The sequence below is a fragment of the Alosa alosa genome, chromosome 8 (assembly GCF_017589495.1).
Source record: "Alosa alosa isolate M-15738 ecotype Scorff River chromosome 8, AALO_Geno_1.1, whole genome shotgun sequence".
NCBI lineage: Eukaryota > Metazoa > Chordata > Actinopteri > Clupeiformes > Clupeidae > Alosa > Alosa alosa.
The window spans coordinates 21890089-21905294 of NC_063196.1; the positions used below are offsets into that span (position 1 = coordinate 21890089).

Here is a 15206-nt window from a genome sequence, read left to right on the forward strand (position 1 = left end):
CCAAGTGCTCGGAGGCTTGGCATCTACAACTGGGTTTCCATCGAGACAACTAGCCTACCACACCCACGCATAAAGACACACATAAACATGCATTCACTCCATACCCTTTTTCACCAGAGCATACACACATACAAAACACACACACTTCACTTGTGCACACACATTTCATAACCTTCTGGGTCTACAGAACATCCATACACACACGCACGCACACACATACACACACACACAAGTTCCATATGAAACCAGCACAGTCTGCCGTCTGTCGCAGAGTAAGACACAATGAGCAGGTGCGCAGACACACATACACACACACACACACACACACACACACAGGAGGGAGATGCTTAATAATTTAAGATTGATGGTGGAGAATAGGAGTTTGGCTGGCTCCAGGCTGTTAGCTACAGAGCACCCTGGCTGCTTCCCTGCAGAGCGAGCTAACTAAAGCCCCATTTATCTGCACTCAAACACACTGGAGCAGAAGACGCACGGCTAATCCGCAGTAATGAAACTCCACTGCTGGGAACAAATAGCATTTTTATACAATACAGTGCAGAGGGAGACGAAATGGAATAGAATTGAACAGAATGGGACTGAATTGGATTGAAAATGACTGAATTGAATTGAATGCATCAGAGTAGAATAGCTAGACAGTTAGTGTGACAGCCCCTCTTCCCTCTGACATGAACAAGAAGATCCTTTGTGTGGTGTGGGCCGAGGAACATGAAATGAAGCCAGACGGATCTGACTCCTCTCTGAGAGGGGCCTCTGTACTCCATTTGTGTATGAAAGCACTGACAGTATCATAGACAACCCTAATACTGATTCAGTTTTGATGGAAGGAATGTGATAGTGGACAGAGGATATGGGTGCTACCCATGGACGGATTATAAACTTTCAGGCCCCTGGGCCTAGATGTATTAAGGCCCCCCCACTAATTGTCATGTATGTGGGAGGGGGGGGGTTGTTTGATGTGATTTCCTGTATTCTGATGCATTTTGGGGATGGTCAATACTAAATTCAATCGGATTCATAGCCTACATCCTGATTTGTTGATATTGAGGCAATTATTCCATGCAAAGGCTTGGGCTTCAGGGCCTTTTTTCCATGCATAATCTGATGTTCACAGCATTTTCTACAGGTTGAGAGAGGAATTGCTGCAGTACATTGACTAAGGATGGTCTATTTTACTGTCATGATGTAGAATAACTCCACACTAGTGGTAATGCAGTTTTGCATGGCCCCAGAAAATGATGCTGTTTACAAAGAGCCACTCATGATTCTAATGAAGAATCTAATCAGAATGCAAAGACAATTGCATTCAAAATACAGAACTTTTACTGTGCAAATTTCACAAACATCTTAAAACCGATACAAAAAGTAGTGCAACTTGCAATAATTATACTTTTTTGAAAATTATACAATTTAAAATAAAACTTCTCTGCTGATATGCTTACTCTGTCAAATAGGCCTATCAGAAACATGCCTTATTGTTATTGTATGGTTTACATGACGTTAGTGGCTAACGTTAACTTCATGTGGCCTGCCATGAGCTTCGGTTCGGTTCGCTAAGCAAAACATTAACAAAAAAGTTTGTTTTGGTGCACTGATGACAGTCAGGATAATTTCTAACTAGCCAGCTAGTATTGCTCAGTTCCTGTCTATAACATGCTTTACTTGCTACCTGGATAATTTCAGCGAATATTCTTAAAGTGAGATGAATGATAAGATCATTAAACTTCACTGTGTTCGGTGGGTTGCTAACGAACGACATCACCTACTAGCCAGCTAGTTACAGCTGTTGAACAATCTCAATTGAATTTTCGTGTAAATCCCTTTCAATGCAGTATCCCTTAACATTTTTCCTTAACTAAAGAAACAATTTAAGGTATCATGTGCAACACCCTTAAATAAACCCCTTACCTAAGGAGAAATTAAGCCTTAAAGGTCATACTTAAGGGGAAAAACTGTTTTGTGTTTACCCTATAACTATGCCTCACAGTTGCACCATGCGTGCATATGAAAAAAGTCCAGTCTGAAACACTGTCGCGCGGCGGTTCCAAACGTTGTGTAATCAAATATGGCGGTATATTAACAATTTATATCATAACGAAAATATACACCGGTATACGGTGTGAACCGGTATACCGCCCAGCACTAGTTAATCCTACGCAGTCTCACCCGCTAGCAGGATGTGCTAATAGGCACAGAGGATGTGTTGGTGTTGTGTAAGTGATCTCTTCATTTGGTTTGATAATGGTAGAGGTCTCACCTGGTAAGGGCAGGGGATGTGGTAGTGCCGACACTTCTCCTGCACCCAGCTGGTCTCCCAGAGCGGCCGGTAGCTGTGCTCGTACATGTAGCAGCCGATGACAGTGAGCAGCGGCACCAGGTAGAGCGCCGAGAAGACGCCGATGCGGATCATGAACTTGACCAGCTTGTCCTGGTTCTCCTTCTCCAGCGGGATCTCCATGCGCACGCGGTTGAGCGCGGCGATGCCGGCCAGCAGCAGCACCACGCCCAGCACCACGTCCACCCCGAGCGGCGCCAGCAGGAACCAGCGCAGCGCCACCCCGTCGTACATGCCCACGAAGCACACGCCGCTCAGACCGTCGCCCTCCACCTGCAGCGGTCACACACATTCAGTCAGCTGACCCTTCTGTCCAAAGCTACTGACACATTAATTTAGCTGACCCTTCTGTCCAAAGCCACTGACACATCCATTTAGCTGACCCTTCTGTCCAAAGCCACTGACACAATCAGGTGCAAAAGGAGATTTTAAACCCACCGCACACCAGTGACCACACATTCCAAATGGATCTGTCACTAGCCCCCGCACCCCAGTAAAGATATCTTCAATAAACAATGGATTTGTCTCACCGACAAAATACTGTGGAGTGGTGAAAGGGTCTGGCACTGGTGTGCCGGGTAGAATAGAAAACAATGGAAGTGATCAAATGTCGGTAGTGGAGTGCCTTTCTGTGCGGTGGACTTAAGAGCTACCCTGGAAATCCAGAGTTCTCGCAAGAGCACAATGGAATTGTCTCTGTGAGACACTCTGGCAAAGAGCAATGATGCACGTTACTTGCTCCCCAACATTCTGGGGAACCAGCTAAACTGATGAAGACAGCGCTGCAACGTTGGAGGACAGTACACATTGGTCATAGTGTTCAAAGCGTCAAAGTCCGAAATCATTTCAGAGTAAACATGGTCTAGTGTTATCCAATTGCGTGCAGTGAGATTTTTAAATGCATGCTTGTTGCCGCCCCTCGAGTTGGGCCATTACATTGCTCTTTGCCAGACCCTTAATCTTTCTAGATTATCAGGGTCTGGATTTTCCAGGCTACTTAAGAGCAGCAATAAAGTGTAAATGTTACATTTACAAACACGTTACAAACATTTACAATGTTTACAATACAATGTACAATAAGGTAAATTTACAAACACGACAGGACACGACAGGACAGGACAGGACAGGACAGGAAAGGAAAGAACAGGACACGAACCTTGTTGAGGGCCAGGAGGGTGACGGTGAGGATCCCCGGCAGGCCCCAGGCGGCGGCGTGGAAGATGAGTGCCTTCTTCTCGATGGCCTCGCTGCCCCACTTGGGCACTGCGGCCAGGAACCAGGTGAGCGTGAGCACCACCCACCAGGCGCCGCCGGCCATGGTGAAGAAGTACAGGCCCATGAAGAGCAGCGTGCAGGCCTTGTTGTGCGAGCCCTGGGTGACGGTGGCGGCGCGGAACCTTCCGGGGCTGGCCGGGTTGCACGCCACGCGGTCCTCCAGCAGGAAGCCCAGGAAGTAGATGAGCGCGACCATCATGTAGCAGACGGCGTAGAAGACGATGGGTCGCTCAGGGTAGCGGAAGCGCGCCATGTCGATGAGGAAAGTGAGGAAGGTGAAGAGCGTCGCCGACAGGCACACGATGGACACCACGCCCACAAAGTAGCGGGCGAAGAGGAGCTCGTCGCGGTGGAAATGCATGCTGGGACAGGGGGCCGAGCAGTCCTGCGCCCCCAGGAAGGAGTAGCCCAGGCCGGGGTCCACCTTGAGCTCGCGCGGGCACCAGAAGCCGTAGTCACGCTGCACCGGGGCAGGAGGCTCGGACGTCACCGAGGAGCTGGGGAAGAGGTCGGCGGTCCGCGGGTACGACTCCTCGCAGTCTGGGAACCTGGGGGAGGTCAGAACACACACACACACACACACACACACGCACACACACACACACAAAGATAATGAGAAACTGGGCAAGGTGCTATACACAAAGCTATTTTTATGATTCATGATTATCTGATATATTAATAATAAAAGTAAAATATTTACATCATATTCATCTGATAGATTTATTTATTTATCATGATTATCTGGTGTGTTTATAAGCCGTATGGTCCAAAGACATAAAGCACAAGCTGTATATGAATTGAAATCCACCAACATTTTTCACACAGAGGTCACAGTAATAAGTCATTTTATATTGTCTTCCCTATTTTAGGCATCATTTGTCAAGTTATGAAGCGGCTTCCAGAAGCGTCTCCCTCACCTCTCACATTCCATCTCCTCGGGCCAGCTGATGCCAAAGATCTCCATGAGCTGGTGGCACTCGGCCCGCGCGCGCTGGCACAGGCGTTGGCACGGCAGCGTCATGCGCCCATACTCGGTGCACACGGGCGTGTACAGGGCGCAGAGGAACGTCCGCAGGTCGGCGGAGCACTCCAGGTTCACCATGGGGTGGAAGGGCTGAGGGGGCAGACAGAGAGGTCAAAGGTTAAACAGACACATCAAGGACATTTACCAGCCACGGCACGGCAGAGTCCAGGTCAGGCGAAACTCGAAACCCGCCCGACGGCTGGGAAAAAACGATGCAGGCCTATCGCGTTGCATATTGTGTTACTGTTCTCAAGAACACTCTCTTTGAATGGAGGAGGTGTGAACTCATACCCAGGGACAGAAGCATTCTTTCAACCAATCATTTTCTAGCCACTGAGGTTGAATAATGGCCTCTGTGGAAATATAATTGCTCTGTTTAATGTGTATTATTATGTGTTGCTGCACACGGCCCATAGCCATTATGTTGCCAATGGAATTAGATAAGCACAACTCCCTAGCCAGCCGACACTTACTCACACGCCACCGTGCAACATAGCGTCACTGTTTACTCACACACTTATATAAACTCAGCACATTGCATAATACTCCACAGATAAACCACAACAAACAGGGCCCACTGACTTCACATTCACTGCAGTCAGGCTCAATACAGTGGACCTCGCCCTGTAACTGGACACCTGACCCCGCCCTCACGTTCATCATAACCACACCCACTTCAACTCTCTGAACTCAAAATGACACAGGGAGGGGGTGTCCTGTGTGTGTGTGTGTGTGTGTGTGTGTGTGGTGGTGGGTGGGTGGGGTTAGTGGGTTGGCAAATGTACAATTGCAGTTAGGTCACTCCCCACCCCACATCACCTCCCTTTCTCTCCTCTCTCACCATCAAATACACTCAAATACATTTTCCATTCTCAGCTGACCTCAGGACAGCGCTGTGTGCCTAATTGAGAGAGAGTTGCATGTAGATTGATATGCCGCTGCGGGGCATGGAAACCTGACTCCCGATCAGTGGAAGACGCTGGAGGAGAGGGGGGTGAGAGAGGGGCTATATGGCAGGGGCAGCTGCTAAGCAGAGCTTTAATATGTAAATCCCCCACCTCACCCCCTTTCACCCCCTTCTCCCCTCTCTGTGTGGGGGAGGGAGAGCTCCAAACCAGGCCTAGACAACTACCCCCGTCCCCCTCCACAAACTACCCCCCACAACCTCATGCAGGGGGACGGCCTTTGTGACAGCAGTTTGTTGAGGGGGCAATGGGAGGGGCCGATGAGGTTGCCCGTTCCAATTTTTGAAAGATGAGCTAAATGAAATACTACTCACTGAGCTGCCCCCCCAGACGATTATGGGTAATATGTGCTATGCCAAATGGGTTTCCAAACACAGTAAGGGCCTTTTGTGAAGAATGCTGTGAGAAGTTGTGGATTGGTTTTTCTTCACAAAAGTGGTTTGAGTTTAATTCAGTGTCCGTTCAAGGAACCATTCAAGATAAGAATACACTATTACGACATACAATACCAAATCTGAGTATCTGGCTTCCCCTCAAGAACACACATTAACTTTCTCCAGAAGCTAATAACCAGAAGCTTTCTCTGCTGGTTATTACCTTCCCAATGTGGGTCAATGCTCCTCTTGTTCTTTTGTTGTATACACCTACAAACACACATACACAAACACACACACACATCAACCAACCAACCATACAACCAACCATCCAACCAAAACACACACACACACACACACACACACACACACACACACACACACACACACACACACAGACACACACACAGTATTACAATAGACTCCTAGCAGCTTCTTTCCAATAGAGACATGAAGGCTGCTGTCAGCTGCAGTGGATGCCTTCGCCTGAGTGTCTTACCACCTGTCATAACAGACATGCTCGGCTTTCTGCATTCATTTGTGCCCTGAATCTGCTTCCCGCCTACATACATATACACACTCATGAACGCACGCTCACACACACACACACACACACACACACACACACACACACACACACACACACACACACACACACACACACACACACACACACACACACATGCTGACTCTAGAATGCCTCCCCTCAGCCTATAAAATAGGATTAGAATGCATGTTAGGGTTGGCCATTTGCACACAAAAGGACCCTGATGCAGTGATGCGTTGTGTACGCCTAATCCATATTTAACACAGCATATTTCTGCATTCTTCCAGCAGATTTACACCCCTGCCAAAGAGCAAGAGACAGGAGTAATTGATTTCTCAGACACCGCGGTTTTGATGCCCTGTGAGTTCCTCTGGGAATGTATTTCTCAACTATGAACCATACAAATTTGCAATTAACCATCATATAAAGCCATATGATGATTGTCTAACTGAAAACACCAGCCAGATTTTTTAGATTACACAGGCAGTCAAGCCTGATCTTATGTTATACTGTACATTATTATTGAAGGCCATACTGTTGGGGTTGAATCACCATGTCCCATGCAGTATTTGTACTGCCCTATACAAGATCTGTCATTTAGTACAATAGAATGTATTCCCCAAATAAAATATTTCTTTAGTGTTCTCTGATGATCTGACAGTGCAAAATGCATCTCTGCGCTATAATTGTGAGCAATGAAAGCAACTGATTTTGCCACACCCAATATTAATGTGCTTAGAATGTCCTTATAATCTAATACAAAACAATCTGATGTGAGACCTGATACAATACCTGGTAAAAACATTGCAATGCTGTAATAAATTGATTTCCCCCCATTCCCCCATGCAAACTGCGCTTTATTCTCACTCAGGGTTTCATTCGATGTACATTTGATTACAGTGGAGTGGGTTACAGTGGCCTTTTGCGCTTATCTTACCATAACATTCACGACAGTGCCATCTAAGTGGAAAAGGGACATGGCCTGTCAACTCAGGCTCTTTAAGTGGCCCATCAAAGACCACTAACAATGGTGAAGTTCATCTCGGTCAAAGTCCAAGACCAATGCCTATGGCTGCAGGGCTTCAGGAGTGGAGGAGTGCCAGCCCAGTCACACTGGGACAATAAGAGGCCAATGGCATGCTGCCTGTTTGTGCCCTAACCAAGCCACAGCTGCAGCCTTTAATTCAATACAGAGGATCTTATGACAAACCTTTGCTGTCCTTATTACATTACTGAGATCAAACAGCATGCTCGCGCGCACACACACAATCAGATATACGACGACTGAGAGAAAGAGAGGGAGAGAGAGAGAGAGAGAGAGAGAGAGAGAGAGAGAGAGAGAGAGAAAGATGTGGGCACAAACATGCATGCATTCACATACTTATTCACATGGCCTGTACACTATTCACTATACACTTGTATTCATTCATGCACACATGCACACACACACACACACACACACACACACCTACATGCATACGCGCACACACACACATGCTTTCATGCCCACTGGATTCCACCCTCACCCACTTGCACGCACACATACCCACACACCGTCACTAACTTGCTCCTGCGCACACACGCGCTCAGCCAACCCATCCATCCCACTCCCATCAGCCACAAACCCACTATCCTCTCTGCCAAACAGACAAATAAATGCGCACAAATGACAGACTCTGTCCTGTTTTCCATTTTTTACCTACCGTCAGTCCAGTGACATTCATTGCATTTAACACCCCCTCCCCTTCACATACTGATCTCACTGTAGCGATCTAATGAGCTTTCCATGTGTGCATCTGCCCTCCCCTGCCCCCTTCCCTCGGAGACCCCAGGGCATATGTATGCACACGCATCAGCTCAATTGTCCGTTGCCTCTAGATGCCCTATAAACAACCTGGTGAAACACTTCAGTGGATGTGCAAGGCGGAAGGTGGTTAAGTGGTTCCGTGAATGTAGAGCAACTGAGTTCACATGGGCTCTTGGGGACACTATTGTGTGGTTTTATGTGCCAGGGCCTTAGGGTGTGACCCTTAGAGGTCATAATTAGGGTTACAACAGTAACAGAGATTTTTGTGGTAATATATTATAACCGATATTATAAATATCATGGTTTTATGGTATACAGTTTTGGTGTCATAATGTGTCTGTTTGCCATGATGTCGGTCCACCGCTGCAACCCTAGTCATGTAGTCATGTACATTTATATTATTATTCTATATACATGTATTCAATTTACATGGAATGACTACCAATTTAATTAAAACTTAACTAAAATGTATTACTTTAGATTACTGATCTGAAATCAGCTGGCTTTTAAAAGCTCAATGTCATTCTAGAATCCCTTATTCCTCCTTACAGTCCATTACTGCTGTTGGGCTGCCCACTGCTTCCTACTGCACGGGCCCTAGTGACCCGTGGTGCAGTCAGTGTTCGGCTTTAAGCCGCCTCTCCCCAAACACAGGCCGTCTTGAGTCTGGGACGGGGATTACTGTACTGTGGGATGTGCTATGAGACAGCTGCTGTCTGCCAGGGGTTTGGTCTTCCTGCTGCTTCAGATCCCCCCTGCGATGAGGTGTATTGAGCCTTCTTTTGCCCCCCCTCCTCAGAAAAATAGCCCTCACTCCTCTCTCTCTCTGTAGGGCTATACGGTGCAGGGCTGCATGGGGCTAATGCTCATTCACTCAACACTCTCACACATGTGCAAGCGCTACAGCTCGGAGATCTGAAGGTCTTGGAGGGTACTGAAGAATTCCTTTTGAAGGCATGATAGCTCAGTAAAGACTAGCACAGATGAGTTGACATGTTATTTTTACAACTGAATTTTGAAGATATATACAATACAAATAGGCTAATGACATATTACAAAAGGATAACATGGATATAATGTTGCCGGGGAGCTTTTGTGAAAACAATACAAAGACAGCGGAGGCAATCTGAATAGATAAGGTTGAAAAATTATCCATAATCATTTTTTAATCCTCCAGTGACTCATCCTTTTTCTCACTCTCTCTTCATCTTTCTCTCTGTCTCTCTATCATTCGTCTCTGCCCTTAATTCTCTGCCATTCCACGCTGACTGCCATGGTAACCGCGGATGCATCAACGGCCCCCACGTCAGGGAGTGGGGGGGGTGTGCATGCGGAGAGGTCGTAGGGCAGCACTGAAGGACCTCCTCCCGGGAGCAGGAAAGCCCGCTCTTTTGTTGAAACACAATTGGCACCCGTTGCCACGGCAACGGCTGTACCTTGCTGGGGGGGAGGGAGCAAGAGAATAGGAAAGAAAAGAGAGAGAGAGAGAGAGAGAGAGAGGAGGGTTGAAGAAAACAGACAGAACAAGAGAAAGACAAGGAAGGAGGGGGGGAATAGACAGGCAGAGGCGATTTAGCCTGGCCTCTTTGAGAATTATAAAGTTAAATGGCTAGCTAACTAGCAGGAGCAATGTGGTTATCAATTGTGTGTATTCTCTTGCCAATTCCATTAATATTCCAAGAGCGGCTATATCATGCCATTAATATTCTGCGGGCGGATATTTGATGGCATTAACATTCACATTGCAGTGGTGGGGAATTACACTTGACATGACATGAGTCGAGTGCCAATGGCTGAAATGCCTGGAGATCACTTGTGCTATATACATTCAGGGTTAATACTGTAATAACATCCTAATAACAGCAGCCTTTGTTGCCAGTTCAGCAAGAATATCTCCAATCAGGAAAAATGCCTGGCTGCTCTGATCTCTTGTTCCTGACATTGCTGAATTTAAATTCAAATGACAGATTAATTCTACTAGGCTGTTTCATCAAACTGTAAGGCATTTCGGCTATGCGCTTTCATGACAAGCCTGTTTAAATATCTACAAAATTGTGTATTTTTTCCTGGTGTATCTATTCTTTAATTTCCTGATTCAGCAGCACACATCTGCTGTCATAGAAATTGATGCATTAGTCAGATACTGGCATTGGTTCTAATCTGCTGCTTGACAAAAATATAGAGGGGTTCAGATATATTAAGCACTCCAGAATAAATCAGATATTAAGACTGTACTACCAGGACACAGTGTTGTATCAGGCTAGGGACTGCTAGGATAGTGGTTGTGAGAAGATGGCAACAGCTTGTGCCACGGCAGGATTAACTCCACTCATACCCCTGACAGCAGCATCCCTCTCTCTCTATTTCTTTCTCTCTCTCTCTGTGTTACTCTCTCTCTCTACCTCTCTCTCTCTCACATTCAATCTCTCTCTCTCTCTCTCTCTCAATCACCAAAATACCATTAGTTTACCCCAGCCAGCCAAAATCTTAAATCTCCCACCAATCACTCTTCCATCAGTGTACACTCTTGAGCCTCAATCAAAGAGAGAGAGAGAGAGAGAGAGAGAGAAAGAGAAAGAGAGAGAGAGAGAAAAAAAGGGAGAGTGGGATGCCATCCCTAGGGCGGCTTCTCAAACGAGGTTACCAGGAGTTCAACCAAACAACGGCGGAACCACTCGGCTGCTCAGGGACGCTATACAGTGATGCTAAGATGCACCACCACAAACCCAGCCTCCCAGAATCCCGTCTCCGCATCCAAAAATAAACAAGGGGGATCAAATAAAGACTCTGTGGTGCAGTCATGACAACTCGAGAATTACCACCTTGCAAAAGCAGACGCGCTGAGAAATCAGAGGTGACGCCAACCAAGGGGGAGAGAAGAGACAGTTATCAAAGCTCTGGCTGGCGGGGTTTGGCTCTCGTCGACGGAAGACGGAGGAATCCCTTGGTCGGCGTCCAAGGAGCCAATCTTATTGCCTTTCACCACAGCAAGGTTCTATTCTTCATCATTACCACGGCTGCTGAAGGGACTCCACTCCCATTCGGAATCGAATGTCAAATCCACCCCGGCCTTTTCTCTCCCTATTAGTGTTGCGTTCTCCCATGACGGAAGCCTGCCAGAAACACAGGCAGTGACAGCTCAGCGTTGAAAGGCACACTGTGAAGTGATTTAGATGTGGTAGGGGTTGTTTTGCAGTGGGAGCCTTGGGTTTCACTCATGATATAGTGAGAAAGCGTGCTTTGGGCTATTTCAAGTTCCCTACTTATGAAATGCATTTAGAATGATCATTCCTACTCGAGGCATGGGAAGGATTAATGACAAGCTAACCCTTCAGTGGAATTTAACTGAACTGTAATCAGTCTATCACGCCATGATACCACAGCTCAGAGGGGCAGACCTGTACTGAGGTCTGTGATATGATCTGGTAGTTTGAAATAGAAAGCCACTGGTATTTTGTCTGTTGTTTGGGCACTGATGCCATACTACAGTGCAGTCTATGAAAACTGTGCAGTGGTATTGCTACTGTGCAGTTTGTGACATGTGTATCTCCAAAGTAAAAGCTGTGCATTGGTTAATTTAGCAGGATAAGCCTGATGAAATGGGAACACATCAAGCTGATGTGTGCTCAGTATTTGAAGGGTAGAGTGATCATGTGTCTGTCTGGTGTGCGTGTGTGTGTGTTAGCACGTATACACGTAAGCGCATATGCCTATGTGTGCGTGTGTGTGTATGACTCCTTTGGGTACACTGGGGGGTTACGTAACTAACGCCGCTCAGATACACAAGAGGATGGAGCGACCAGATGGTGCTACTCTGGCTACGCTCCATCACATCAACCCCCTCGCCCTGCCCACATCCCTCCCTACCCACCACCCAGCCCAGCCCAGCCCTGCCCAGCCTCTCCTGCCTCCTTTATCTGGGTGGAGTTGGGGCGGAATGGGGCGGGGTAGGACCACACCGCAAGCATCACCACGGGGATTTACCCCCATCATCCTCATCCTCCTCCTGTCGCTTGCCGCTCCTGGACCGCACATCTCTGCTGGGAGATGATCGCTAACAAAGCTAATGCAGCCGCTCGGAGCTGAGCCTCCACTTACTCCGAACACTCAGGCAAAGAGGATCACCCAGCGGCCCGCAATCAATCCAATCCGATCATCATGGCAGCGGAGATTACAGGACCATCAACACAATCAACACAACCATAAATAACATACGCACCCGCCAGCAAAGCCATCGGTCTTATATAGAGTCCGCGATGACACACATTCAGAGTGCATGGAATATGCTGGGATGGGAATGGAGAAAGTGTGTGTGTGTGTCTGTGTGATGTGTGTGTGTGTGTGTGTGTGTGTGTGTGTGTGTGTGTGTGTCTGTGTCTGTGAGTGTGTGTGTGTGTGTGTGGGGGGGTTGTTCTGACATGGAATGTTCTGACTCAGATGGTGGCCTTTGCTGGACCCTTGAAGTAGGTCACACAAAGGAAAGGAAAACAGCCCTTTGCCAATCGTGCACACTCACATAATGCAGAAGTCAGAAATTCATTGACTTAATGCCCCTCTGGAGAGATTAAAACTTAATTTCCTGCTTAATGTTTCTGTAATGTGATCCAAATAGCTGTGCTAAGCGAAGACGCACTAAATTGAAACGAAAGCCCAAACACTTTGTGGCAATCTAGGGTGTGTTGATTGCTAATGCCATCAGGGTGTTACTGCAAATCTCCCTGTAATCTGCGAGTTTCAATAAAACCTGCCACACAAGTGCAGAGACCAAAGCGTATCACTATAACAACACTAGTCTTCCCACAAACTCCACACTATGAAAAGGTGGAACAAATCCCCTGCCCATTTAAATGACATCAAGTGGAAGGAAAAGGGTTCTGCTCCCCCTCCTCCCAAACCAGTAAACATTTTTAGTGCTCCAACTAAGTGTAAAGGGCCACTCAATATTAAGAATAAATGTTTCAGTTTATAAACTCTACAATTCAACATAATTCCCACAACAAGCATCAAAAGCCGCCACTTTCAGTGTCTGATGTGACCAATAAATGCCCTTCTCAGGCAAATTATTTCCATGTTTGCATTAAGTAGACACTAACTCTGACTAATCTAATTGGATTGGATTACAGTGCAGTGACCATTCTTGATTTACTTTGTGTTGGTGACCACAATTCAGCAAGTTTAAGAAGGCACCAATGTTTGTGCACACAAACACACACATACGATCACCCACACACAAACACACACACACACACACACACACACACACAGCATACATACATACACACACAAACAAGGCTGATAACCTACCTCCATGGCAAGGGCTGCAGTCTGCTGGTCATAGTGGTTGAGCAGATTGGGCATGAAGGTGGAGTTATAAGGCAGGTCCTGGCACATGCGCAAGGTGATGGGCTCGCAGGTGAACATGCTGTGGCTCCCTCCAGCCTCCATGTGGATGGCCATGCTGGCTGCCACCAGGGACCACAACACCCACAGCAGACCCATGGTCATGGGTCCCACCTCAGGGAGTTGCCCTCCCCTCGCTCCTCCAGGCAGAGGCGGCCTTGGACGCTGCTTGGAAGGCTGGTGGCTAGAGGGAAATGGAACTTGTGTATAAGGAGTTGGGTCGGTTCGGAGAGTTTGTGCTCAGGTGCTGCATGTTATAGTGGAAACGCAAAAGGACGCAGAGGGATTGTCATTGACTCCTGAGGATATATCGTCACCTGATTGAAATACAAGCCCAGCTGCGCTGCTGCAGGTACAGCTAGTCCCAGTTTGAACACGTGAATGCAGGCACTACTGCGATGGCGATGCAGTAGACTTTCCACAGGAGGACTCTGTGAAAGAAATACGTAGTTAAAAATGTTAGCCGTTATTTTAAGTGCTCCATTATGCCTATATCCCATTTCCAATTAAATTCCAATTCCATCCCCTTCGTAGATAAACACAAATGATGAAACAACAGGTTCATGTAGGTGTAAATTAAATCTAGTATTTCTTCCAAATGCTAGTTGTCACCGCAAGGGTTCTTCAGTTTTCAAATTAGGCTTCAAAAAAACTATTGTACTCTAGACATGGAAACATAATTGCAACGTGTTACAATGACATGCACTTTCCCCTCCAGTTCGGCCGGTTTTCCCGGCATAGGCTATTTTCTTAGTAGGTTATTTATTTCTCAAATAATTGACCTTGTTCATCGAACAGTTGATCACACAGGAGATCTGCGCGGCTGAGCAGCGAGCACTTAAGCTCGTCAGCCCATCACTGTGTTTATGTAGCCAACCGTACCTTGCTTTCCCATGATAGAACAGACTACAAAGTAGACCGGTTAACGCTAGATAATGATGGCACGGAAATATAAAACTGACAGCCAGAGTATCCTTCTCCAACACGACAGAAATACGTCGTACGATAAATAACAGCGACTTCACCGAACCACGAACAATAGATTCCTCGTTTTAACCGATACTACACATAGGCTAGGATCTCCGGACGATCGGTTCCATTTGATATCTCAAAACGACGGTTTAATCAGCCATAACGAAATGTTCATCTGTGGCAGTGAAGTGATGTTGTTCATAATGCCGATAATAAAGTAAGCTGGAACATGAACACATAAACCAGACTTACCCTAGTTTTGAGAATGATTGCTCGGTTCTCGTGTGGGACTCTGGGCTTCTCCTCCTTAGTGTCCGTAACAATAAAACGACTCCGCTTCTCCTCCAGCAGGTTTGAGCGATTGCGTCGGGAACGCGCGTGGAGAAGACGGTGACGCGCGCCAGAACCAACCCCTCTCCATGGGTAAAATGTAGTTGTCAAATAGAAACCGGCTGATGTCTGTCAAAGTAACACATTTCAAAGATAGGC

The 15206-nt window shown here is 46.9% G+C and overlaps 1 protein-coding gene across 2 annotated transcripts in view; it reads right to left on the reverse strand.

The window, feature by feature from the left end:
* The window catches only part of fzd3a (frizzled class receptor 3a), a 21047-nt gene extending 5960 nt beyond the window's left edge, over positions 1–15087 (reverse strand). For both annotated transcript variants that reach the window (XM_048249776.1, XM_048249775.1), the window contains exons 1-5: positions 14970–15087; positions 13650–14176; positions 4546–4742; positions 3510–4176; positions 2276–2626 (exon numbers count right to left, since the gene is read on the reverse strand). In XM_048249776.1, coding sequence (XP_048105733.1) covers positions 2276–2626; positions 3510–4176; positions 4546–4742; positions 13650–13850 — 1416 coding nt within the window. In that variant the 5' untranslated portion in view covers positions 13851–14176; positions 14970–15087. The remainder of the gene's footprint in view (positions 1–2275; positions 2627–3509; positions 4177–4545; positions 4743–13649; positions 14177–14969) is intronic.
* Between the last annotated feature and the right edge of the window lie 119 nt (positions 15088–15206).